At 53.4% G+C, this 23,739-nt stretch overlaps 1 protein-coding gene across 3 annotated transcripts; it reads left to right on the forward strand.

Moving 5' to 3' along the window:
- The first annotated feature begins 513 nt into the window (after positions 1 to 513).
- Itih4 (inter-alpha-trypsin inhibitor heavy chain 4) lies at positions 514 to 17,205 on the forward strand. Of its 3 annotated transcripts, none has more exons than XM_013124590.3 (23): positions 514 to 652; positions 2,313 to 2,473; positions 3,931 to 4,035; positions 4,164 to 4,326; positions 4,468 to 4,578; positions 5,078 to 5,206; positions 5,812 to 5,928; positions 6,111 to 6,279; positions 6,361 to 6,486; positions 6,680 to 6,861; positions 6,975 to 7,160; positions 9,198 to 9,337; positions 9,563 to 9,717; positions 9,944 to 9,970; positions 10,203 to 10,259; positions 10,689 to 10,829; positions 11,524 to 11,586; positions 11,809 to 11,880; positions 11,977 to 12,090; positions 12,990 to 13,158; positions 16,224 to 16,378; positions 16,490 to 16,586; positions 17,006 to 17,205. In XM_013124590.3, the coding sequence occupies exons 1-23, from the start codon at positions 563 to 565 to the stop codon at positions 17,073 to 17,075; spliced, it is 2,799 nt and encodes a 932-aa protein (XP_012980044.2). In that variant the 5' UTR covers positions 514 to 562; the 3' UTR covers positions 17,076 to 17,205. The 3 variants fall into 3 exon arrangements, with proteins under 3 accessions (XP_012980044.2, XP_040603741.1, XP_040603740.1); XM_040747807.1 differs by having other exon boundaries at positions 11,848 to 11,880; XM_040747806.1 differs by lacking the exon at positions 9,944 to 9,970.
- The last annotated feature ends 6,534 nt before the right edge of the window (positions 17,206 to 23,739 follow it).

A 23,739-nucleotide genomic window follows, 5' to 3' on the forward strand; every position in this document is an offset into this window, starting at 1 on the left:
CAAACAGCAGCCTTGAACCAGATGGGCAGAGAGAGGCTCCTGGGCCCAGCATCTTTTGCTCCAAAAAGTGTCTAGTTCTCTTGATGTCTCTGGCACCAGGGACCCCCAGGCATGTCTACCTGGCTAGTAAGGTCCCCGTCTCTTCCAGGAAGCCCCCTGGGGTATCCTTCCAGCCCTAGTCTTCCTGGTGAAGCCGCCATTTCCTCCCAGGCTAGACTCATGAAGAGCAGACTGGCCTCACTGTTGGGTGCCTCTGGGCCTACAAAACCATGGAGGATGACCTGTGTAAGGTTGTGATTCCTTGAAATTTGGAGCTTGCAGAAGGGGAGCTAATACCCAGCTCCAACCTGAGCCTGCCTCTCCTCAGGGTATGTCCCACTGTCCGCAAAGTTCACTGGACATAGGTCATTTGTCTCCTTATCTGAGGCCGCTGGGATTTTTGGCTGGAAAACCCCCATTTCCCAGAACTTGCGCCAGTAGGGGCAGGGCACCCAGCAAGTTACCAATTTATACCCCACCTGCCCTCAGGTTCAGACGCAGCCTGGCAGGCAACTGAAGACCAATGAAGAGCCCAGCCCCTGCCCACATGTGGAGCATTGTGCTGGTCCTGCCCGCACTGCTGGCCGTGCTTCAGACCACCACTGCCAGGAAGGTAGCAGTACCCATAGAGGTGCCTCTGTGTGTGTGTGCATGTGTGTGTGTGCGTGTGTGTGTGTGTGCCTCTGTGTGTGTGTGTGCCTCTGTGTGTGCGTGTGTGTGTGCCTCTGTGTGTGCGTGTGTGCCTCTGTGTGTGTGTGTGTGCCTCTGTGTGTGCGTGTGTGTGTGTGTGCCTCTGTGTGTGCGTGTGTGTGCCTCTGTGTGTGCGTGTGTGTGTGCCTCTGTGTGTGCGTGTGTGTGTGTGTGCCTCTGTGTGTGCGTGTGTGCCTGTGTGTGTGCGCGAGCCTCTGTGTGTGTGTGTGTGTGCCTCTGTGTGTGCGTGTGTGTGTGCCTCTGTGTGTGCGTGTGTGTGTGCCTCTGTGTGTGCGTGTGTGTGCCTCTGTGTGTGCGTGTGTGTGTGCCTCTGTGTGTGTGTGTGTGCCTCTGTGTGTGTGCATGTGTGTGTGTGCGTGTGTGTGTGTGTGCCTCTGTGTGTGCGTGTGTGTGTGTGCCTCTGTGTGTGCGTGTGTGCCTGTGTGTGTGCGAGCCTCTGTGTGTGTGTGTGTGTGCCTGTGTGTGTGTGTATGTGAGTGTGCCTGTGTGTGTGTGGTGAGCTGGGGAATGAGTAAACACATCTGGGAAGCCTCTGGGTGTGTGCAGGTCAGTGTGTGTGCGAAGACATGGCGCTGACTATTCACCAGGCACTACCCAGAGATCCTTACCGGGTTCCTTCACTTAACAGAAGTCGTGACCCTATTCTTGTTCCTTTATAGATGAAGGGAAGCTTAGCCAGTTGCCCCTTGAGGCTGACAGAGCCAAGTAGGTCAAAATGTGGCTGTACAAGCTCAGCTCTTCTGCTGCAGACGAGTGACTCCTGGGAATCATTTGTATGCTCTGTCTGCCAGTCTCCTCACCTGAAAGAATGATAATATAACCAACTGGGAGGGCTGTGCTGACTGGAGACCAAGCCCACAATGCCCAGGAAGCTTTCAGAGCCACACACGGTGCAGAGCTGACAGTAGACCTGTACACGAGCTGTGCTGCCCCTCTGTGCTAAACCGGGGCAGGTGGCCAACCGTGAGCAGCGTAGGGCGTGCTCATGTCCTTTCGTAAGGAACTGCCAGCCTCCGTGGCTAAACGTGTGCGTGGCGAGTGGTAACCCTGTGGAGTGGCTGGCACAGACAGGGCCCATTGCGGGTGGGATGGGTGAAGAAGGAGGTTGTTGACCCTTAGTGAGACCTGATCCACTGCAGATTCCCACAGCTCCCACGACCGACTTAATGGGAGAGCAGCAGGCGCGTTCTCCCATTTTCATGGAGCTCAGAATTTCCAGAAATCGAAATGCTTACTCACTACCCTTCTGCTAGGCAGAGCTCAGCCTGGACACAAGGTCCCTGACTCCAGGCCCCTCACCTCTGCCCAAGTGTGACCCTGTCAGACTTGGACTATTACCCTAACCCCCTTGCTATTTCCCACGGGGGCCCTGTGGCGCTGTCTTGTAGGGAATGAGGTCCACAGCTGCCTCTAACTTCAGAGAAATGTTCACACGTGAAATGTTTGACAGGGTTCAGCCTGGTCAGTGTCTGTATCAGAGGATGGGTGGAGTTTGGTCTGGGACCAGAGTCAAAGCCTACTCTTGAAGCCCTCCCTCCCCCTCTTCCCCTTGCCTTGTCCAGAATGGCATCGATATCTACAGCCTCACAGTGGACTCCCAGGTGTCTTCCCGGTTTGCCCATACTGTGGTTACCAGTCGGGTGGTCAACAGAGCCGACTCTGCTCAAGAAGCTACCTTCCAAATAGAGCTACCCAGGAAAGCCTTCATCACCAACTTCTCCATGTAGGTAGCTTCTAACTCTTCCGATCCACAACGCAGCCCAGCAACTCCATCTGTCTGGGCCTGAGATGTGTTGCTCCAGAAGCTGGTTACTCGGGACACTGCCCCACCTGTTGGCCTCACAGGGTACAGGGACGTTATCAGGCCCTGTGAGATCTCTGTCCCTCCTGTCCGTCATCCAGCCTCCTCGCTAAACACTGCCAGGTGGCAGACAGAGAACCGCAGCATTTTGGAATCTTTGCCACTGGGAAGCCTAGGGTATGTCTAGGCCAGAGCTAGGCCCAGGAAGTCACCAAAATCAGATTCCAGCTGGAAAAACGTAAGCCCTGACTCCTGGGGTCCTCTCCGTCACTGCAGGGGGCGGGCAGGTCTCCGTTTCCTCAGAAGATGCCAGGGTTTCTGTGGACTCTGAGCTTGCAGGAGTCCTTGCCTTTGCCCTCTGCCTTCCTGCACACCCCCGCCTGATCTATTTTGCAATGTTTATTAAACTTGGGGGGGAATCCATGCTTGGCCCCTAACCTCCTGGAGAGGCAGGCATGGAAGGTGGGCTGCTCCCATTAGGGGGAGCACTTCCGGAAGAGGAGGGCAAGCGCTCAGGGTAGGGTGGGTGTTTCTGGAAAACTGCAGGGGTGGGGCGAGCTCCTCCCTTTCTCCCCACCTACAAGAACAGTTTCTGTTTCCTGACCCTGGAACCTAGGCCCCCAGATCTTTTCCACTGCCTGTCCCCTGCCCTGGCCAGGAATCCCAGCAGAGCATCTGGAGCGAGTGTGAGCTTCCCGTCCAGCAGAGGGGACCTGGCTTCCTGTTCATGCCCACTGTGACCCCGAGTTACACCATCTGTGTGCTCAGCTAGGTCCCCTCCAACCCCCTCTCTGCACACTTCCACCCACGCACGCCACTCCCAGAACAAGTGGTGTCCATTTGCTGGTCCCCAGTCACCCCCACGAGGAAGTCCGGGAATGGAGAAACGGCCCTGGCAGCTCCTCCTCAATCAAAAAAGCACAGCAGCTAGAAGCCTGTCTCCCTCCACCACTGGGTGCCCAAAGATGCCAGGCTCCCCGCAGCATCCGTCCTAAGCAGGAGGGCTGAAGGAGAAGCTGCAGAGGATAGAATCACAGCCTTCAGCCCTGTGCCACCCTCTGCCCCACAAGAGGTAGATTCAGGGCTGACAACTCATCACTGTATTGTTCTAGAGTTTCAGAACAGTTCACAAGAGTCCCGGGGCAGCTTGGAATGCGGGCTGAGTTTAGCCTCCTCTGTAACCTCCTGCCCTGCCCCTGCAGTAAAAGCCAAGTGTGCTAATGCCCTGTATGCCTCAGGGAGGCTGAAAGCCTCTCCCAGTGCTGTACATGAGGCCTTCTTCTACACAGGAAGCACATGACAAAAGGCAGTGGCCTTAGACATCAAATTCTAGAAAGGCCCTCCTAAAAACGTTCTCAACTGTCCTCTTCCCTACTTAGGGTCATCGATGGTGTGACTTACCCAGGGATTGTCCAAGACAAGGCTGCAGCCCAGGAGCAGTACAGTGCAGCAGTGAGCCGCGGGGAGAGCGCTGGCCTCGTCAAGTGAGCCCGGGGGGAGGGGGGGAGGGTGCCTCTGTGCAGAGACTGTCCCTACCTTGGCCTTTATTCTTGCTCCCCTCCAGCAGCCATCCCCCTACCTGACCCAGTGGGTTCTTGTTCATATCCCCCAGGACCGCTGGGAGACAGACAGAGCAGTTTGAAGTGTCAGTCACCGTGGCCCCTAATGCCAAGATTACCTTCGAACTGGTCTACCAGGAGCTGCTCAGGCGGCGACTCGGAACGTACGAACTACTCCTCAAAGTGAAGCCACAGCAGCTGGTCAAGCACCTTCAGGTACCCGGCACCGCCCTCTCCAGGAAGCCCCCTAGGTTTCCCTTCCCAGCTAAGGTAGCCTGTCCTTACCGCCTAGCTTCCCGGGGAGGCCACAGCCTACCTCCTGGGTCCCCTGGTGACCCATATCTTGCTTGCTTCCAGATGTGTATCCACATCTTCGAGCCTCAGGGTATCAGATTGCTGGAGACAGAGAGTACCTTCATGACCCAGGAGCTGGCAGACGCCCTGACCACCTCACAGAACAAGACCAAGGTGGGTCTGCTGTGACCACCAAGTGCGGACACCCCAGGGCCAGTCTTTAGTCCAGCCGACTGTGGCCTAGATTCCCATAGTCCAAAACAGTTGCAAGTTCCCTGAGCTGGGGAGGCTTCTGAGATCCGTGTCCATGCCAGGGCCAAGAAGACAGGACGGTGAGACCTTGAGAGGGTCAGAGGGCCCTTGTAGGAGCTTAGGTTTATGGAGGACAAGCTTGGAGGGTAGACTGGCAGGAGGGATCCTCAAAAGGAGATAACTGGCTCGTACTGGATCTCACTGAGTCCAGATGTTTGCATGTCCCCAGAAATGGGATTCGTACATGTACGTGTGTCCTCACACACGTACCAAGTGGAAGCAGTCACCTCTCAGCTCAGAACACCCCCCCCCTAGAATGTTCGCCCACGGCTGCGGATGGAATCTGGTTCCCCAGTGTGCACACAGGAGCGGGTGTTGGCCTCACCGCTCCTCCGGCGGTCAGCTTTGGTTGTTCCTCCAGGCACATATCCGGTTCAAGCCAACACTCTCCCAGCAACAGCAGTCTCAAAACGAGCACGACGTCGTCCTGGATGGGAACTTCATTGTCCGCTATGACGTGGACCGGTCTGTCTCTGGGGGCTCCATTCAGGTGGGTGGATTCCAGTCAAGAGCAGTGAAACCTCAGAGTCTAAGCACGGGTGACTAGAAACGGAAACTGATGGCCCCTCCTTCATACCCTGCACTGGGGGGGGGGTTGGCTCACACAGAAGATAGGCAGTTCAGTTATGGTGACTCTGAATACGCCTTCCCTCTCCGGAGGCAGAAAAGGGTTCCTCTCTGCAAAGAACTGCTTTGTGGCGATTCCCTCTGCCACTGCCACCCAGAGGCTCCTAGCTCAGCCGCGTGTGCAAGTCCAGCAGCTGTGTAGGTCATTTGTGTCCCCCCTTTCGCTCCATGCTTCCCCGGCGTTCCCTCTGGAAGCACCTTGGGTTCGCTATGTTTTTTAAGTATAAAGCTGCTTCAAATACTAAAAGAGGGGACGAAGTTATGGGGAGACTTCTAGGGATATACATGGATGTGGAATTCTTCTGCCAACGAGGGGCTGAGCTTTGAAGGATGGTGGGGACCTTGGGGGAACCTAAGGAGCTGGCTGGAGAGGGATCCAGAAAGGAGAACATGGGAACGGGGGGGGAGGGGTGAAGGGGGCGGGGCTCGTGTCCTGGTCACCTGGGTGTGCTCTCACTCCGGTCACAGATCGAGAACGGCTACTTCGTGCACCACTTTGCCCCCGAGGACCTCCCGACAATGCCCAAGAATGTGATCTTCGTCATCGACAAAAGCGGATCTATGTCAGGCAGGAAAATCCAGCAGGTAGGTCTCCCAGACGCTGAGGTCAGCAGCAGCCGGACCCTGATTCGGCATCCTGGGTGGGGGCTTCCTGGGGCTCTGTGAGCCCGCCGCCCGAGATAACCAGGAAAGTAGCTCTCAAGGACCGCACACGCCTTTGGGAGCTCCTCTGAGACACCCCCCCTTGTCTTCTCACCCCTGATTAGACTCGAGAAGCCCTAATCAAGATCTTGAATGACCTCAGCCCCAAAGATCAGTTCAACCTCATTGAGTTCAGCTGGAAAGCCACCCAGTGGACACCATCGCTGGTGGAAGCCACAGAAGAGAACTTGAAAAGGGCCACAGAGTATGCTTCCAAGATCCGTGCTCACGGAGGTGAGTGTCCCTGCGTCACGGGAGGCTGGGAGCTCCCCGGCGGTCTCTGGCTGGGATCGACCCTGAGTGTGTGCCCTTCAGGGACCAACATCAACGACGCTATGCTCCTGGCTGTGAAGCTGCTAGACAGCAGCAACCAGGCTGAGCTGCTGCCCGGGGGGAGTGTCTCCCTGGTCATCCTGCTCACGGACGGCGAGCCCACTGAGGGTGAGGACACTGGGGCATTCCGGGGGCCGCTCGGCATGGACTGAGGCTGGAACCATTTCCCAGGCTGGCTGTGAAACCTGGGGCGGGGAGAAGGGGAATCCTCAAGACCCCTTTGGTTCTGAAGTTCCAGAAACGTCGACGCACTGGAGCAAATGATTCCCTTCTCTTCCTCTCCCCAAATTCATGAGTCTAGGGGAAACCAACCCCGATAGCATCCGGAGGAATGTCCAAGAAGCCGTCAACGGCCAGTACAGCGTCTTCTGCCTGGGTTTCGGCTTTGATGTCCACTACCCTTTCCTGGAGAAGCTGGCACAGGACAACGGTGGCCTGGCCCGGCGCATCTACGAGGATTCAGACTCTGCACTGCAGCTCCAGGTACCAGTTCTATCCAAGGCGGGACTCGGACAGCCAGGCAGGCCCTGTTTGCCTGCCTTTTGTGACGCAACTCCCCCTCCCCCTCCCCCCGGCCGCCGACCGCCACCCCTTAGGACTTCTACCATGAAGTAGCCAACCCGCTGCTGTTGTCGGTGGCTTTTGAATACCCTGAAGACGCCGTGGAGGTGGTCACGCAGGACAACTTCCGACACCACTTTAAGGGCTCGGAGATGGTGGTGGCGGGGAAGCTCCAGGACCAGGGTCTTGATGTCCTCTCAGCCAAAGTCAGTGGGCAGATGGTGAGTGTGATCAAACCATCCTGGAGCCTAGGGCGCGGCTGGGGCCACCTGGGCAGCCTCCTCATTTGCAGCCAGGGGACTGGGCTCAAAAGTCCCAGCCATTACCAAGTTCCAGATGACTGGCCCTGAGTGAGTGTCAAGAGGACCCTCTTCCGTGGGTTTCCCTGAAGGACAGCAGCCCCAGCTGCGTGGGTTCATGGTAGAAACCCAATAAAGCAATGCAGTGAGGGCGCTCCGGAGACCCTAGCGCACATAGGAACTGGCGACTCAAGTCTGCCCTGCTGTCACCCATCTCTTCTGTGAGCATACAGTGATAGCCGTCTTCCCAACGGCCTCTTCCCTCTGTCCTCATGCTAGGCCTTTGAGGGCATGGGTAGACAGAGAGACACTACCATTTCACAGGAGAGCGGACCAAGGACCAGGCAGGACAAGACCTGGTCCCCTCTGCTTCCGGGCCCAAAGCCCAGCGCACCTCATAGAACCCCAACCTTGCTCAGACTTCTCTGCCCTCCTGGGTGCTGGAGGTTCAGCCTGACATCTCACAGATTTAAAAAAATAAACAAATAAACCAGAGTCTTTAGGTTGAGGGGTGCAGCGGTCAATAAGGCCAACCCTCCTTCCCCTTCTGGGACAGACAGCTTGTGCACAAGTGGAGTGACAGCCTGGGCCGCTCCTGACAGCGCGAATCCAGGACTCCAGCAGAAGGTCTTGCTAAGACTGAGTGATAAGTAGGAATGGAGAGAACCCAGACATGCCTGCAGGGCACCTTGTCGGCAGAGGATGGCAGTGGGCATGGGGGGGACCCGGGGGCCTCACCTTAGACACAGCCAAGTGGTGGGACTGTTCCTGAAGACTGTGCGGCCAAAGAACCTGTCTTTAAACCTCGCCTCCCGTGGGTGAGAAGTGAGAAAATTGCTTAGACTCCTTGTGTATCAGTTTCCTCCTGATTTTACAGACGTGTCCAACTCTCATGCCTGCACCAGAGAGTTACTGCGGAAGGCTGTCTGGCCCCTTGTAAACACAAACGTGACTCAGGCTTCAAACTTAAGGGATGGGGCTGCTTACGGTCACGTTTCTTCTCTTTTAGTGCTGGGGATTGAATCTAGGGCCCTAAGCAAATATTCTACCACTAAGCTGTATTCCTGTTCCTCTTTTTACTTTTTATTCTGAGACAAGACTTTGGTAAGTTTCCCAGGACGGCCTTGAACTTGCCCAATAGCCCAGACAGGCCTTGGCTTTCTAACCCTAACCCTGAATCACAGGCTTGTGTGAGCCCAAGAAAGCATCCGTCTATTCAAAATTCATTTAAGGGAAAACATCAAATAAGTAGCCTTACAGTGTGGAGAAAACTCCACGCTTGTGGCCTTCATGTACCAACGCTTTGGCAAGCCAGGCTCAGGGTCAGAGTCAGGGAGAGGCCGGTGCCTTCAGGACAGGCAGGAGATTGTACTGGGCCTCTTAGCTGTCCTTCTGATAAAAGAGGCTGGGGGCATCTTTGCTTTCGGCCCCATTTCCTAGGCTCCCAGCTTGGCCCAGACTAAGCCCATGACCACCTTTTCCCCGGGAAGAAAACAGCCAGGCAGTAGGGAGTTTCCTGCTGTCACCTAACAGGGGCCAGCCCCAGCAGAGGGCAATGTGGAGCGCATAGCTTGTTGCAGTTCAAGCTCTACTGCTGACCACTGGGGGGAGCCCTTCTCCTCCTTTTCCTCCTCCCCATGATCCCTGCTCCACATTGTGTTTGGGATGCCTGCCTTCCGCACTGGCCTGGAAGTTGACTCCCTTCTTGTAAAAAGTCAGCTGGCCCAAGCTCCCACGCCTGGACAGCTGCCAACATTTCTCCCCTCCTCCCTCTCACCCTGTGGGAGACCCTCATACTCCTGAACCCCCTCCCTACCCGCACAACACTCAAAAGAAATGAAGCCCTCATCAGTGTTCCATGCCCTGACCCTGGCCCCAGTCCCAGTCGGGGCTCTACTGGCGAGCTCGGAAAGGCTGGTCAGCTGTAGACATCAGGCCCTCACTCTCCCCTCTTCCCAGCATAAGCAGAACATCACCTTCCAAACGGAGGTCAGCGTGGCCCAAAAGGAGAAGGAGTTCCAGAGCCCCAAGTACATCTTTCACAACTTCATGGAGAGACTCTGGGCACTGCTAACCATACACCAACAGCTGGAGCAGATGTGAGTGGCCCTGACCTTCGGAGGCCACTGTCTCGGGTTTCACATGACATCAATGAAACTTTCGGGGGGGGGGGCAGGTACTGCGGGTTATCTACCGAGTATGGCTTGAGGTGTTACGCCCGGACTCTTCATCCTCCCGAGGGGGACTCACAAGAAGGGGCCAGCGAGAGGGAGACCGCCAAGAGAGCCAGGGACCTCCTGAGCTCTTATGTCCTCAACCCACAGGGTCTCGGCATCAGGTGATGAGTTAAAGGCCCTTGAATCGCAAGCTCTGAACTTGTCACTCAAATACAATTTCGTCACTCCTCTTACACACATGGTGGTCACCAAACCTGAAGGCCAAGAACAATTCCAAGTTGCTGGGAAGCCCGTGGAAGCTGGTGAGTGTGAGCCTGGGTCTTGACCTCATCATCAGTGAAGCCTTGTGACCAAGCCCCTACAATCCACAGACGAGACCCAGGGAGCCCCATCCCAGCTCACTAAGGAGGAAACTGGGAATGGGTCTCGCAGGCCCCTAGATTGGCTGGGGAAGCAAGTTGAAACACAAGCACTTCGAACTGGCAAAACCACCCCATAAACACCTCCCTTTCCTTTTCCTTTGTGTAGATAATGGACTAAGGGATATCTTAAGAGGTAAGGGCCTAATAGCTCAAAAGCTGATCTATGTAGGCTCCACCGGCGTGCTCTGCCCTGCTGCCCGGAGCTGGTGTTACCTGACCAAACTCACCGGCCTACTAAGTCGCTTGCTCACTCAAATACCGGCTACCCCTCAGGCCTTGATTTGGACCCTCAGTACAGTCCCCATCCAGATGGAGCCCCAGAGAGCTGGCTCCAAGGAGTAAACGTAAGTCTTACTGTCTTCCAGTTCAAGGCCACTTTTCCAAGTCTCATGCCGGAAGATCTAGACTTCACAAGCCAACAGGTAACGGTGGAAGACGGGATAGAAAGGGGAGGTTTGTGGAATTGTGGCAGGGTGTAGGCTGAGCTCCACGCTTGGCTCTGGAAGGATGGTGCCTAGCCTAACTCACTTGGCTGGCAAAAGGCCTGTGACTGAAGATCAGGTGTGTTTAATTAGAAGCTGGCCATCTAGAACCTTGCTTGACCCAGAGAAGGGGGTTTTAGTAATCAGGTAATATAAGGGGCACAGTGTAGGGGAAGATTGACCTTCTAGGGGGGGAAGTTCCTCGGATTGTTGTCTCCTGGCTAGGGGAGGCTCTCCAGGGGGGGAGGGCAACAGGGCCTATGTGCTCTCTCTACACCCTACTCCTGGCATAAGGTTCCTAGTCCTGGCTGTTGGGACCCCAGGGAATCCTCTGTGAGAACACCGCTCATGTCGACGTTTTAAAATTAGGAGCCAGGTTCCACCTGGACCCCAGACTGGATGGTGGTGTCACTGCACTTAGACAACACATTTTTCCCGGACTTCATGGATCCCCCGGTGACCCCAACCTGCCTCGTTTGATGGGAAGGATGCCAGCCCCGCCACCCTTTTGTGAGCCCCCTTCCTTTTCTTCATAACTCAGTGACCCTGACCCACAGAGAAGGCAAGGACGATCGCAAAGAAAGCAGGTGGCCTAGGCCCAGCAGAGCCAGGAAGCAGGGCCCGGGTGCCTGTGTTTCCTATGGCTGCCCTGGCTTTTCCATCCCTCAGCAGTCTCCCCTCTGCCTCGTCCTCAGCATTTTGTGTCAGGCATGTTCTGCCCTGGCTCTGGCTCTGCCCCTAGGTTGCTGTCCCACAAGCTTTGACAGACTACCCTCCTCCTGCCAACCCTGGAGCCCAAGAGGACTCACTGCGGGGCTCTTTGGGCCACCATGGCCAACTCTTTCCTTCTTGAGGAAGCCTCTTCCCCCGCCAGTTCTCGGACGGACGCCAGCCCTTCCTCCCCAGAGCAGGGACTCTCCACATCCTTTGTTTTCACTGACGATCCGCTCCCCGTGACGGAGAAAGGAGGCCTTCCCAAGTTTGTTTCCAAAGTCAGCTATGGTCCCTTGTGCTGCTTCCCCATGCCCAGTGGGAAGTCAGACTCAGCCAGGACCGATCTTGAAGTCTCCCCTGCCCTATAGGCCTGAGCTTGATGGGCAGGAAGGGCAGGGCCCCCCCCCCCCGCAGGTGCACGGCAGGCCCTGCGTCCTGACTGCCTCTCCCTTTCTCTCCATGACCCTTGCTGTGCTCACACTCACCTCAGCAACGGGAGCGCCTGTGGTTTCAAGTCAAGCTGCGTCACAGAGCACGAAGGAAAGAGACAAAGGTACCGGAGCTAGGGGTGCGGCGCGGTGATAGACCGTTTGCACAGGTCCCTGCATCTGCTCCCCAGCACCAGAAACAAACAAAAAGCTTGAGGCATAAGATGCTGGAACCCGGGGGAGCCCTGGGCGTCTATAGCCTGTTACATTCTGCATGTTCAAGTGGAGAGAGAGGGAGCCCCAGCCGCAGTCACCCACCACTCTACCCGCAATGCCCTCTTCCCCAGGAAGGAGCTACCTGAACCCAGGCTTTTCCTACCTTTTAGAAAGCACCACTCCTGATGACCTCCCGCACCCAGGTAATCCGTCCCCTTCCAGGGTCCCACCCCCCCCTTGCCCGCCACCCCCCCCCCCCGACCGTCGCTGACCCAGGAACTGTGTGTGGGCCATTTCAGCCGACTTCCAACAGTTTCCTATCATCCTGCCACTTCCTGGATCCAGTGTGGACCAGCTCTGCGTGGATGTACATTCTAGGGAGGGCATGAAGCTGTTCGAAGACCCTGAGCAGGGTAAGAGCTGTATCCCGGGCACCCACATAGAAAGCGGACCCCAGTCACGTGACTCACCCCTAACCACCCCAAGCTACCCACGTGTCCCTCCCCCAGCCATCTTCCACCAGGAACTCCTCAGGGTCACCCAGGATTGTCAGATGAACCCAGAGAAGGGTCAGGGTGTCCCAGGTAGAGGAGCCAGAGCTGGAGAACACAGGTACCCAGTGTCTCAGTACCGGAGGAGGGGAAAGGTTGAATCAACAGATGTGCTGGCCAGATTCCCACTCACTAGTCCTGGGACGGCCTCGCTTATCAGGCTGTAGTGTCGGGGCAGACACGGGGCTGTGGAGCAGTCAGCGGTGTTTGCACTGAGCTACTCGGGGACAGCCGCGACTCCTTCATTCCTCTGAGAACCAGTTTCCACCCCACTCGCAGCCGTGTGAGCTCAGGACCCAGGCACACCGCGGGGACTCACGAACGCTTGAAGCGAGACTCACAACTCCCATTATCAAAAGTCTGGCGGGGTGGCTGTCAACGGGATTTGAGGGTCCAAGTCCACTGAAAACCAAAGCTTGAGTGTAGAAATCGTGAGAACTAGGTCGTGAGCCGGGCGTAATGGCACGAAACTCTGACCCCCAGCGCTTGGGAAACAGAGGCATGCTGTTCTCTGTGAGTCTGAGGCCAGCCTGGTCGAGGCAATGAGTTCCTAGGCCAGCCTGGGCTACTAGGTGAGATCTTGTCTCAAAAATGGGGAAGGAGAAGGAGAAGAGCCTAAGCTGAGGCAGGAGTATTGCCGGAGTGGACAGCAGAGTGGCCCTTCCGGGGCCCCCAGGCCCTAGAAGGACGTAGTCAGGGAGACCGCCCTCTCCGGCCACTGCTCAGAATTGACTTTGAGCTCTCTGGCCCGGTCTCCTTAGGGCTTCAGGTGTTTGGTGATTATGAGAATGGCGGGTTCTCATCGATCAAGGTGAACATCCAGGAGCCTCACCTGCATATCCATGCAACCCCTGAACGCTTGGTGATGAGGCGGGACCGAAAAAGCTCTGAGTACAAATGGAAGCAGACATTGTTCGTTGTATTACCTGGGTGAGTCCCGGGGGTGGGGGGTGGGGGTGGGGTCCCAGCTGTGTGTGGGCCTCTCAGGCTGCCCTGACTGAGATGCTAGTGGTAACAGGCGGCCGGAGGCCACAGATGAAGTGGTGGGTTGGTTATGAGTCCCCTGCAGTGGGGCTGTACTCCCGGTAAATTCCCTCGTGTCCTGCAGCTCTGGAAGCATTGTCCTGGGACCTGGACCTCATCACTGACCTGGGTCACTAGGCCGTGGACATGGTGGTGTGGCTTGAATCTAGCTTTGGAGGCAGGCAGCCCTGTGTTCGCAAGCCATATAGCTCCCTTCAAGTCTTCTTTTCCTTACTCATCACCACCAGACTCCTCCAGACTCAGCCAGAGACCTGGGGGAGCCACAGAAAGGAAATCCGTGGGCATGGAGAGTCAAATCATGGCGGTGGGAAGTTCTTTTTTGTGCCGTCTGGGCCCCCGACCCTAATACTTGTTGCTACCTGTATTCGGGGCAGTCTTCCCTGCTGAGTTGCTCTCTGTCACGCTGATTACTCTCTGGAAATGGCCATTACGGACACGCTCAAAAATATTTTGTGATCTCCTAAGTGTTTCCCAGCCCAATTGCAGTGACATTTGAAATTAAATCATCAGCCTGTTTGAAGCTAGTAGGGAGTGGAGGCAGATGGTGATCCTGGGAAGCATAGGTGTCCCACTGTAGGCTTTTTGAGGACAGCTCTCTAGCCTGGTGAGTCCCAGGAGGCTGAAGACATTTTGCAGTATGTCCTCTGTGTCCCCAGCCTATTCCACGGCCTGTCTTTTCCCAAGCAAAGGGTCTCGTCTGTTTCCATCCTTGCCAAGCCTTTAGCAGGGCCTTGTCACATGTGACAGGGAAGCATACACACAGAAAATCCAGTGTGCTCATCTGAAGTCCTTCCAATGTCACAAAGTGTAGGTTGGCTTTAATTTAGCAGCTTTCATGATCAAATGTGCTTTTTAGCAGCTATGGCTCCTTTCGCAGCAGTCAAAAAATTCAAACACAACACAATAGCACACAGTATCAAGACTCTGCGTATTTTCCATTTTACATGGCTTAATACATTTTTTATTACTCTATTCCTTTTTAAGGACTTTACCTTATTTTAAAACTATATATGTGTACATATATATGTATATATATATATTTTCTTTTGGTTTTTTCAAGACAGGGTTTCTCTGTATTGTTTTGGAGGCTGTCCTGGAACTCTCTCTGTAGACCAGGCTGGCCTCGAACTCAGAGATCCACCTGCCTCTGCCTCCCGAATGCTGGGATTAAAGGCGTGCGCCACCAACACCCGGCAAAACTTTATTTTTTAATCTAAGACTATATATACTCTTTCTCTTCTCTCTCCCAAGCCTATGTGTATTTTTAAACACGCTATAACCCATTCAGAGGACCTCTCTCGTCTGAATCTGTATTTACTGCGTATCTGTCTGTAACCTTTTTCTCCCTGTATGAGCCTTTAAACTGGGAGATGCTTTTCTGTACTGAAGCCATCATGAGAGACGGCAGGAACCTGCCATTTGTCCTATCCCATGGTGCTGCTGGTGGCTCAAGCCCACGGGCAGCAGCCAGGAGACATGTTCCTATACCACAGCCACCATGAGAGACTCGAGACCGGGAAGCTGCTCTTGGTTCTGTTTCTGTGCACCTAGAATCCTTTTTTTTTTCCTTTTTTTTAGCTAGACATTATATGGGAATTCCAGCCCCATGTTGGAATACCATTGGTAGGTGGATATTTCTCTCCTGATTGCCAGTTCCCAAACAACCAACACAGAAACTTAATATCAACTGCAAATTCTCAGCTAATAGCTCAGGCTTGTTAGTAGCTGACTCTTACATTTTAAATTAACCCATATTTCTTACCTATCCTCTGCCACGTGGCTCCTGGCTTGTTGCCTCATTTTCTACATGTCCTGCTTCCTCTGTGTCTTCCAGCGTCTCCCCTGACTCCGCCCTTCTTCATCCCAGCATCCTTAGTTTGGTGGTTTGGTGGTCCCACCTATACCTCCTGCCTGACTACCAGCCTGTCAGCTTTTTTTTTTTTTTTTTTTTTCCGAGACAGGGTTTCTCTGTATTGTTTTGGAGGCTGTTGGTCCAGCCCGGCCTCGAACTCACAGAGATCTGCCTGCCTCTGCCTCCCGAGTGCTGGGATTAAAGGCATCAGCTTTTTATTAAACAAATTTGAATGACAAAAATCTTTACAGTGAACAAAAGGATTATTCCCACAGCATTTCTCCCCTTTTGTCTCATTAAAAAAGGAGGTTTTAATTTTAATAAAGGGCGTGGCTTTCTTTCAATCTCAACAATAAAGAGGAACAGCAGGTTCTTCCTCTACTTAATGAGACAGAATGAGAAAAGACTTCCCCTACAGATGTTAGAACGCATCTAAAACCGTGGCACCCGCTATAAAAACAGGGACCAGCGCAGGTGTATGAAACTCCACTGCCTCTGTGAGAGCGGAAACCTCAGGGAGCATCTTAAGGGAGGCAGGATTTCCTCTTTGCACATCAGAGGGTCCAGCCCATCAGACAGGAGAGCAGAGAAGCTCACAGCACAACCGCCCAGGGCAGAGAATGCCTGCGAGAAAGAGCTTTCTCCCTTTTATCCCGCCCAAGCCCCAGGTTTTGAGACAGCGTGGTCCATGTTCAGAATGGGTCTTCATTTTACCTCCAGAAGTATCCCTTCAGACACATCCAGAGATGAATTTTACTAATACTCCAGGTGCTTCTCAGTCCAGTCGAACCGACAATGACTGTTATCGATCCCCCCCCATGAAAGCGTATAAAATTCATTCGTGAGAAACAAAGTTTAAAACCAGAGGGAAGGAATTATAATTCCCTTTTTATAAACGGTGCGGTGGAATTGGACATTGTTAAGCTCACCTTGGTGCTCTTCTGCCAGTGGCAAAACTGAGCCGAGAAGATTTAAAGGATTCTCTCTCTGCCTAAGGCCACACAATGACCTCCTGGTCCAGAGTTGAGCTCCCCACCCCTGCTGAGACCCCACACAGGCGTCTCTTCCTTCCTGATCAGGGTTTGGGATCTCTCTGCAGCTTGAAGATAACCATGGACAAGATGGGACTCCTACAGCTCAGTGGCGCAGACAGAGTGGGCATTGCCCTCGTGCCCATGAACGAGCCCCAGAAGGGACTGATGCTCCAAGTGCAGGACACGCAACACTTCTCCAACCGCACCGATGGGGATCTCGGTACTTCACCTGCCCCAGAGCCTGCCTGTGACCGAGCACGGGCAGGTTCCTCTCGAGATGCCCACCTCCCTCGCCATATGCATCCCTCACTGACCTAGCCTTTTGTCTCAGGACGGTTTTACCAGGATATCGTCTGGGATCCACCAGTTGGACCGGACGACACAACACGGACACTCAGAGTTCAGGGAACAGAGTACTCGGCTACCAGGTAAGTATACAGCCAGACCCCTGAGCCTGGCTATGGTGGGCGGGGACTAGGAGGGTGAGAGCTGGGATCTACAGATCCCCCCACTCCGGGTCCCCTTGCCTGGGAACTAAAAACAGATGAAAGGGTGATTCAGCTTAGTCTCACGGAAGACACGCAGGTTCTGGGCTGTGGGCAGAGTAGCATGTCCCTCTTGTCCCTTCCCCAGGGTCCAAAGTCCTGGGCCCAGAAGACCTCACATGCTAAGTCCCTTGGATAACCCTTTGGGCAAACGGGCCTTCCTGGCCTAGGTCAGAGGGAATTCTGGGGGACTCTGAGACTCCCTGCGCTCCACGTTCATGTCTGCAGCTGTCACCCGTCTCTTGTCTTACCTGAGGTTTGCTGACCACCTAGTTACTTTCTTTTGTTGTCTTCCACCCCAGACAGCTCAAACGGAAATACCAAGGAGGGTCCAAGGGAACAGACATTTCCTGCTGGACCGTGAAGATCTAGCTGTTAGGAACAGTGTTCCCTGCTGCCATTGTATGCGGACATTTGCGAACAGGGCCACCCACCGGCGAGGCCTAGATCTCAATGGAGAAGAGGAGTCTCACTTGTCGCAAATAAAGGAGGGCGATTTGAACCCAGGGTGTTGGTGTCATGGTGTGGCCGGCCCTGGGGGACCTAGGGTTCCAACCTGAATATTCTTCCTCATAGAAAATTATAGACTCTTTCACAACTGTTCCTCAGCAGCCTGGGGCCAGGGAAACCCTACCGAGTTTTCAGCCCTATCTTTGTCTTTGTCACAGGAATATAAAGCCAGCCATTCAAAGTGTCAGTGCTGCGTCAGGTGAGGGCCCAGCCTGGAGTGTTCTCCAGAGAGAGCAGAGTGCGGGCTGCTTTTGTGGCTGCCTGGACCACGGAAGCCACTTTGACTCAGGAAGACCCCGCCGGGTTGCACAGTTGTGCGATTTCTTTGCTCGAGGAGATGTGAATGAATGTCTTCTCGTCCCAGAGAGGGCACCAATGACAGATCAAAGAAAGGGTTTCACCCTCATCTGCTGCAGGGAGTCCAGTTTTCAGCAGCTTAGAGAGACTAAAAGGAACTGTGGTTTGTTTTTTTCCCCATGAGGGTCAAGGCTCAATTTTTCATTTTTTTTTCTCTCTGCCAGATGCCATGTTTTTTAGCCTTACATTTTCCCCCTATCCCTTTCATTACACCTAAGACAAAAATTTCTACCTAAGAAAAGATTACCTCATAACCACAAGTTACATATTTCTAAAAAAAAAAAAAAGGAATTAAAATCTTTACGTAAGGAGAAATCACATTAAGATCACAATTACATGTTTTCCTTAGAAGCCCACAAGCAGTTAAACTAACCAGGCTGGTCTCAAACTCACAGAGCCTGGCACATTTTTCTTTGTATGAGTTTTCCCACTATAACATTTCCACCCCACAGCGATGGTTCTTTTATTGCGGATTAACGACGTTTGCAGCAGGCTAAGCCAGTTCTCTTTGCTCCGGCAGGCAGCTGTTTGCAGCTCAGGCCTAACGGATTTCTAGTCTTAATTCTACCCCGAGAAAGTTTACACAGGTGGCCCAGCCGGTCATCTGCTTTTCTGTACACACAGTAGGGCCACTTAGTTTTTCCAAGGTGCACACCAGGGCCTGTGGTTAATTCCATAGGTTACGTGACCTAACCTTGGCTGTAGGCACGTGACTGCTTTCTTTAGCCAACAACCTGTTTGTCCATAGGTAGACCTCACAGCTCTGTAATGCGTGAGACTCCCTTGTTCTCATTTTCCGTCCTCTGCAAATCTCATATCTAACGAAGGGGAAGGTGCCTTTTTTTGGGGGCTCCCATTGGAACAATTGGAAGGATAATCTAAGTCCTGTCCCTGACCATCCTTACTAACTGTCCTAACCACCTGTATCTTAGGCTAACTCCGAAAGTCCCATTAAATCAACAGATCTAACCGATCATCGTTGGCTCTCATAAAACTCATCTTCATTATGATCTGCAAGTAAATTGCCCAGTGAGGAGTGGGATTTTCCCAAGAAACAATCACGCTATACTAGATGCAGTGGGATCCGTTCATATGGTAATCACACCCGTGGCAAATTCAGCGGGGAACAGGGCAGCAGCAAGGGCCATGCTGGAGACAGTCCACCCAGGGCTCCGGCTCTCCAGGGTGCTCTCATCATAGCTGTGTTATCTGGTGGGGTGTATTCCGTTCAATCCATTGCTGACTGCAGCTCCCCCAACGTGGCCACCGCCACTAGTCTCGTTGGTAAATGCGCTTATTGAGTACTTACAGGGGCATGGACGAGGAGGAGCATGCGTGACTCCAAGACCACAGCATCACTGTAAAGCCCACCCATCCTGGATGAAGACTCCAGGTTGCATGCCTGGGGGCGGGAGAGCCGGCTCTGTGGTTGAGAGCATTTGCTTCTCTTTCTGAGAAATTGGAGTTCGGTTACCACCCCCCCCCCCTAAATAAAAAGTTTTAAGAGGCTGGAGAGCTGGCTCAGCAGTTAGGAGCATTGGCTGCTCTTCCAGAGGACCTGGATTGGATTTCTAGCACTCACATGGCGACTCACAACCGCCTGTAACTCCATTTCCAGTAGATCTGATGACCTCTTCTGGACTGCATGCTAGTGCTACACGGGCAGACACGCAAGCAAAACACGCACACACAGAATAAACTAAAATACATTTTAGAAGTAAGTGAAAAGATAAATAATGACCTCTTTTTTAAAAAGTAAGAGAAAGAGCCTGGTGTGATAGTGTGAACCTTTAGCTCCCGTGCGCAGAGGCAAAGAAAAGGAAAAACAGGAGAGGGAGAGAGGGAGAGAAATTTGCACCCCTGGAGTTCCCTGCAGTTTGCAGGCCTTTCCCAGAGTCCTCTCCCCTGGCAACTGCAGCCTGGGGAAGAAACCCGTGAACCTATTGTTTTCTGAGCTTCCTAATACTTTCCTCCTCCCTTCACCCTCCTCCCTTCTTGCCCCACCCCCAGAGAAGAATGTTTTTCCCTTCTGAGGAGACACCTACACAAACCTGGCTAGTCTAACTCCCAGACTTTCTCACCTTGGGCCTCTTCCCTATGGGGTTTGCCTTACTTTGGTCTTCACATCCAGGTTCAGGTACAACCCTATCTACCCAATGCTGGGTTAAAAACAAAACCAAAAACAAACTAGCAAACAAAAACCCCCAAAGCAACCAAAAAATATAATAAGGCAAAACAAAACTACCACTGGAAGAAGACAGTGGTGAGGCCCAGGCCCAAAAGGTGAGCAAGGGCTGCTTCCAGAATCCTCTTATCTAAGGGTGATGGGGCTGTCAAGTCTGACGTTGGGGGTTTCCTCTCCTGGGCATGCCCCAGAGTCAGACACCCTGGAGATTCTACCCAGAATATTTTTTGAGTTTGTATTATAATGCAGTGCATGGCTGTGCACACCTTTAATCCCAGCACTCGGCAGGCAGAGGCAGATGGATCTCTGTGAGTTCAAGGCCAGCTTGGTCTACAGAGCAAGTTCCAGGCCAGCCACAGTTACATAGAGAGACCCTGTGTCAAAAACAAACAGCAACCTTTGTATCCTTTTTCGTATGTATCATATGCATAGAATCAACCAGCTGTGGGTTGAAACGTTTCCAGAAAAGTTGCACCCGTGGGCAGAATAGATACAGATTGCTCCTTGACACTGTCCTGTACAGCATGGTAAACTCCGCATAACACTGTGTGTGGCGTTAGTAGCGCTTTGCAGATGATTTAAGAGCACAAGAGATTGAGCCAGCTCTATGTGAGCACTACACTGTTTTATATACGGGACTTGAACCTCCATGGGTTTTTAGTGTCCTTGGGGGTCCTGAAACCAATCAGCTTTAGATACCAAGAGACGACTGGACCCTACCTACTTCTAGAAAAAAGGGTGTGGCTTACAGATAGACACTGTAAGAAGAATAAAGCCATGAGTATTAGGATAAAAGAGCCAAGCAATCGGGCAGCAAAGTCGGACACCCAGGTTGAGGCAGCCGCAGAAGCAGCTGGCCACCCAAGCACAAAGCAAGCAGCCCACTTGCTTGTCAGCGAAAGGCGTCTACGTTTTTTCATCAGAAAGACATTGCGTGCCAGCTCTCGGGCTGTGGAGGGTGTTGGTTGGATGAGTCTTTCTCTAAGAGAAAGGTTGAGGCAGCAGGCTCTTGGCTAGGCTAGTCACACTGAAATGGCTAAGGTGACGCCATCTTCTCCTAGCTTTATTTTCTGTCTGCCTAGACACCCTTAGCTTCCCGCCCCCGCATGTCCAATAGCCACATCTGCCTTGGCAACACTTTTGGCACTGTCTGTGACCCTGACCATAGTCCAGATGAGTTAACCAGAATAACTGATGTTTGAGCTAAAACATTAAAATAACAAGAGGTCGTGTAAATCGGAAGTAGTCGTCACGTGGTGTCTGAGAAAACCCCCTAAGCTCTGCAGACACTCCCCCCCAACACTGATCTAATTTTGGTTCTTTTGTCTTTAAAAATGTCCTACCCCTGAGCGTCAGTACCAAGAGGCTGTGAGGCAGGAGCCTGCTCTTGGACATGGGCTGATTGAATGACTTTTAGTTGGTTTAATTAGCATGATTGTCTGTCTTGCACGGGTCATTACAACATCCCTTCCACACTCGAGAGCAGAGAACAGTAAATTAATGATTCACACCAGGGGCTTGGCTGGCTCCACCTCTCCCTTTCAGTCCAGGACCCAGGCCAAGAAAAGTCATCGCTTCCATCAGGTGCACCTTCCCACTTTGATTAAGCCAATTAAGAAAATTCCCTCATTGCTAGGCGTTGGCGGCGCACGCCTTTAGTCCCAGCACTTGGGAGGCAGAGGCAGGTGAATTTCTGTGAGTTAGAGACCAAGCTGGTCCACAGAGTGAGTTCTAGGACAGCCAGGACTGCTTCACAAGAGAAATCCTGTCTTGGAAAACAAAAAGAAAGAAAGAAAAGAAGGAAGAAAGGAAAGAAGGAAGGAAGGAAGGAAGGAAGGAAGGAAGGAAGGAAGGAAGGAAGGAAGGAAGGAAGGAAGGAAGGAAGACTTTCATAGGCCGGCCGATTCCTAAACAAGTCCTCACCCAGACTCCCTTCACAAGTGATTCTGATTGTGTCGCTGTGACAAAACTAACCTTCACAGATACCTGCCCATCCCGGGGATGTCAAGAAAGGCTTGCTAGGGGTGGTTCTGAGGAAGCAGGACGAGGACACCCAGGAGGGAGTACCAGGAGTCTAGCCCTAGAGATGGGGCACTCAGCTGAATTCTGGGGAAGAGAAAGAAAGTGCTTCAGGCTGGTCGAGAAAGGACCAGGTCAGCCCGGGTGCCGCCTTCACCTGGAGCAAGACCTCTGCCTGATGTCTGGCTCTCAGCGAGAACAGGGGAGCCAGAGTGCTGTGGAGGGAGAGGACACAGCCTGCCTAGTCGTTGCCTGGGTGGAGGCGTCCCTGCATGTGTGTAGAGAGAAGGGCAGGATTCGGGCTGAGTTATTTCTCCAGCCTTCTCCCCACACTCACCCTGGATCATGGGAAGGCCTTCAGTTTGGGAGCTATGTCTCATGTACCCTCTCTCTAGAGTGGTAGTGATCAAGAGTCACCTTCCCTCCCTCCCCTTGGCCAGTGTGAGCACTGAAAAGTCATCCTGTGACCCCAGAAGTGGGGCGTGTCTGTGGGTCTTCTGTAGTGAGAGGTATGACAATCCTGTGACCCATAGCCACATGCCGCCTCCTACACACACACACACACACACACACACACACACACACACACGTGTGCACACACACATGTACATGCACACGCATTCTGCATTCAAGGTGTTCCCCATAGCCACATGACACCTCCTACACACACGCACACACACACATGCCTGTGCACTCTCCATGCAGAATGTTCCCCAGTTTGATTCCTGACTCCAGCCTTACTGTGCCCCCTGATTGGTCATCTAGCAGCGACCCACTGCTCCTCCAGGATCCTCTGCCCAGCATCTCCCAGGCCCTCAGAGAGGGAGGCAAAGAATCTAGGCGGGATGACCATATTGCCATTAGAAGCAGCCCGTGTGCCTGGAGAGTGAATGATGAAGAGAAATACCTGATGCACGCACGGAAAACAGAGAGGCTGGAAGAGCAAGTTCTGTCCCCGAAGCGATGAGGGGCTGTCCTGGTGCATGGATTCAGGTAGGGCAAGCGTCTGCTGTGCTCCTTGCAAAGCCTCACAGAAGTCCAAGCGCTAGGGCCGGAGATGTCCTCGATTCCCCCTCTAGGAACCCGTCTCTGCCTGCCTCCCTCACGCACCCCAGGTTCATTGGAAGAGAGAAAGTGGCCGCCATGAGGTGACTGGAGACTCCCAGCAAGACCTGGCCCCACTGAAGACAAGCTTTGGCTGTTGTGAAAGTAGGAACTGTGTTACAAGCTCTATGCCTGTGACCCTGGCCCTGGGCACCATGCCTGTCTGCTGAATCCGGGGATGGCTGGGTGGATGGAGGTGAGTGAGTGGGTGGGGGGAGTTGAGTAGATAGGTGGTGCTGTTTTACATCTGCTGTGTTACCAAAAATTTATGTGTGCTTATATCTTGGTCACCAGCCTGCACCAACAGCCTGATAGAAGGTGATGGAACCTGGAGAAGCTTGGGCATAGTGGAAGGAAATTGCCCTTGAAGGGAACATGGATTCATATTCTCTCTCTCTCTCTCTCTCTCTCTCTCTCTCTCTCTCTCTCTCTCTCTCTCTCTCTCTCTCTCTCTCTCTCTCTCTGTTCCCCCCTCCCTCCTTTCCTCCCTCCCTCTCTCCCTGACACAGGATCTCACAGAGCCCAGGCTGGGCTGGCCTTGAACTCCTGATCATCCTGTCTCTGCCCCCGCCCCCCAAGCGCTGGGATCACAGCAACGTGCTACGATTGCACCTGTCCCTCCTCTTCCCCCTCTTCCTCCTCCTGTCCTCCAGGTTTTAACTGTTTTTTTTTTTTTTTTGAGGTAGCGGCTTGTATGTGCCGAGGCTGGCCAGCAACTCTCCATATAGCCTAGGCTGACCTCAGTTCTCTTGCCTCTAACTCCTGAGCTTGCAGGCCTGGCTCTCTTGTTTTCCTTTTGAGCTACCATAAGGTTAAACAGACTCTTCGCTGGTACACACTCCAACCGTGACGTACCGCGCC

Source organism: Mesocricetus auratus, unplaced genomic scaffold, assembly GCF_017639785.1.
Source record: "Mesocricetus auratus isolate SY011 unplaced genomic scaffold, BCM_Maur_2.0 Super-Scaffold_100006, whole genome shotgun sequence".
NCBI lineage: Eukaryota > Metazoa > Chordata > Mammalia > Rodentia > Cricetidae > Mesocricetus > Mesocricetus auratus.

Bases quoted from the DNA above. Each gene is read 5' to 3' on its own strand.
- Itih4 (XM_013124590.3), top strand. From the start codon at position 563: ATGAAGAGCCCAGCCCCTGCCCACATGTGGAGCATTGTGCTGGTCCTG. The intron at 10,830-11,523 runs GTGAGCCCCCTT...CACTCACCTCAG, and splicing joins GCCAGCCCCGCCACCCTTTT to CAACGGGAGCGCCTGTGGTT. The intron at 13,159-16,223 runs GTGAGTCCCGGG...ATCTCTCTGCAG, and splicing joins TTGTTCGTTGTATTACCTGG to CTTGAAGATAACCATGGACA.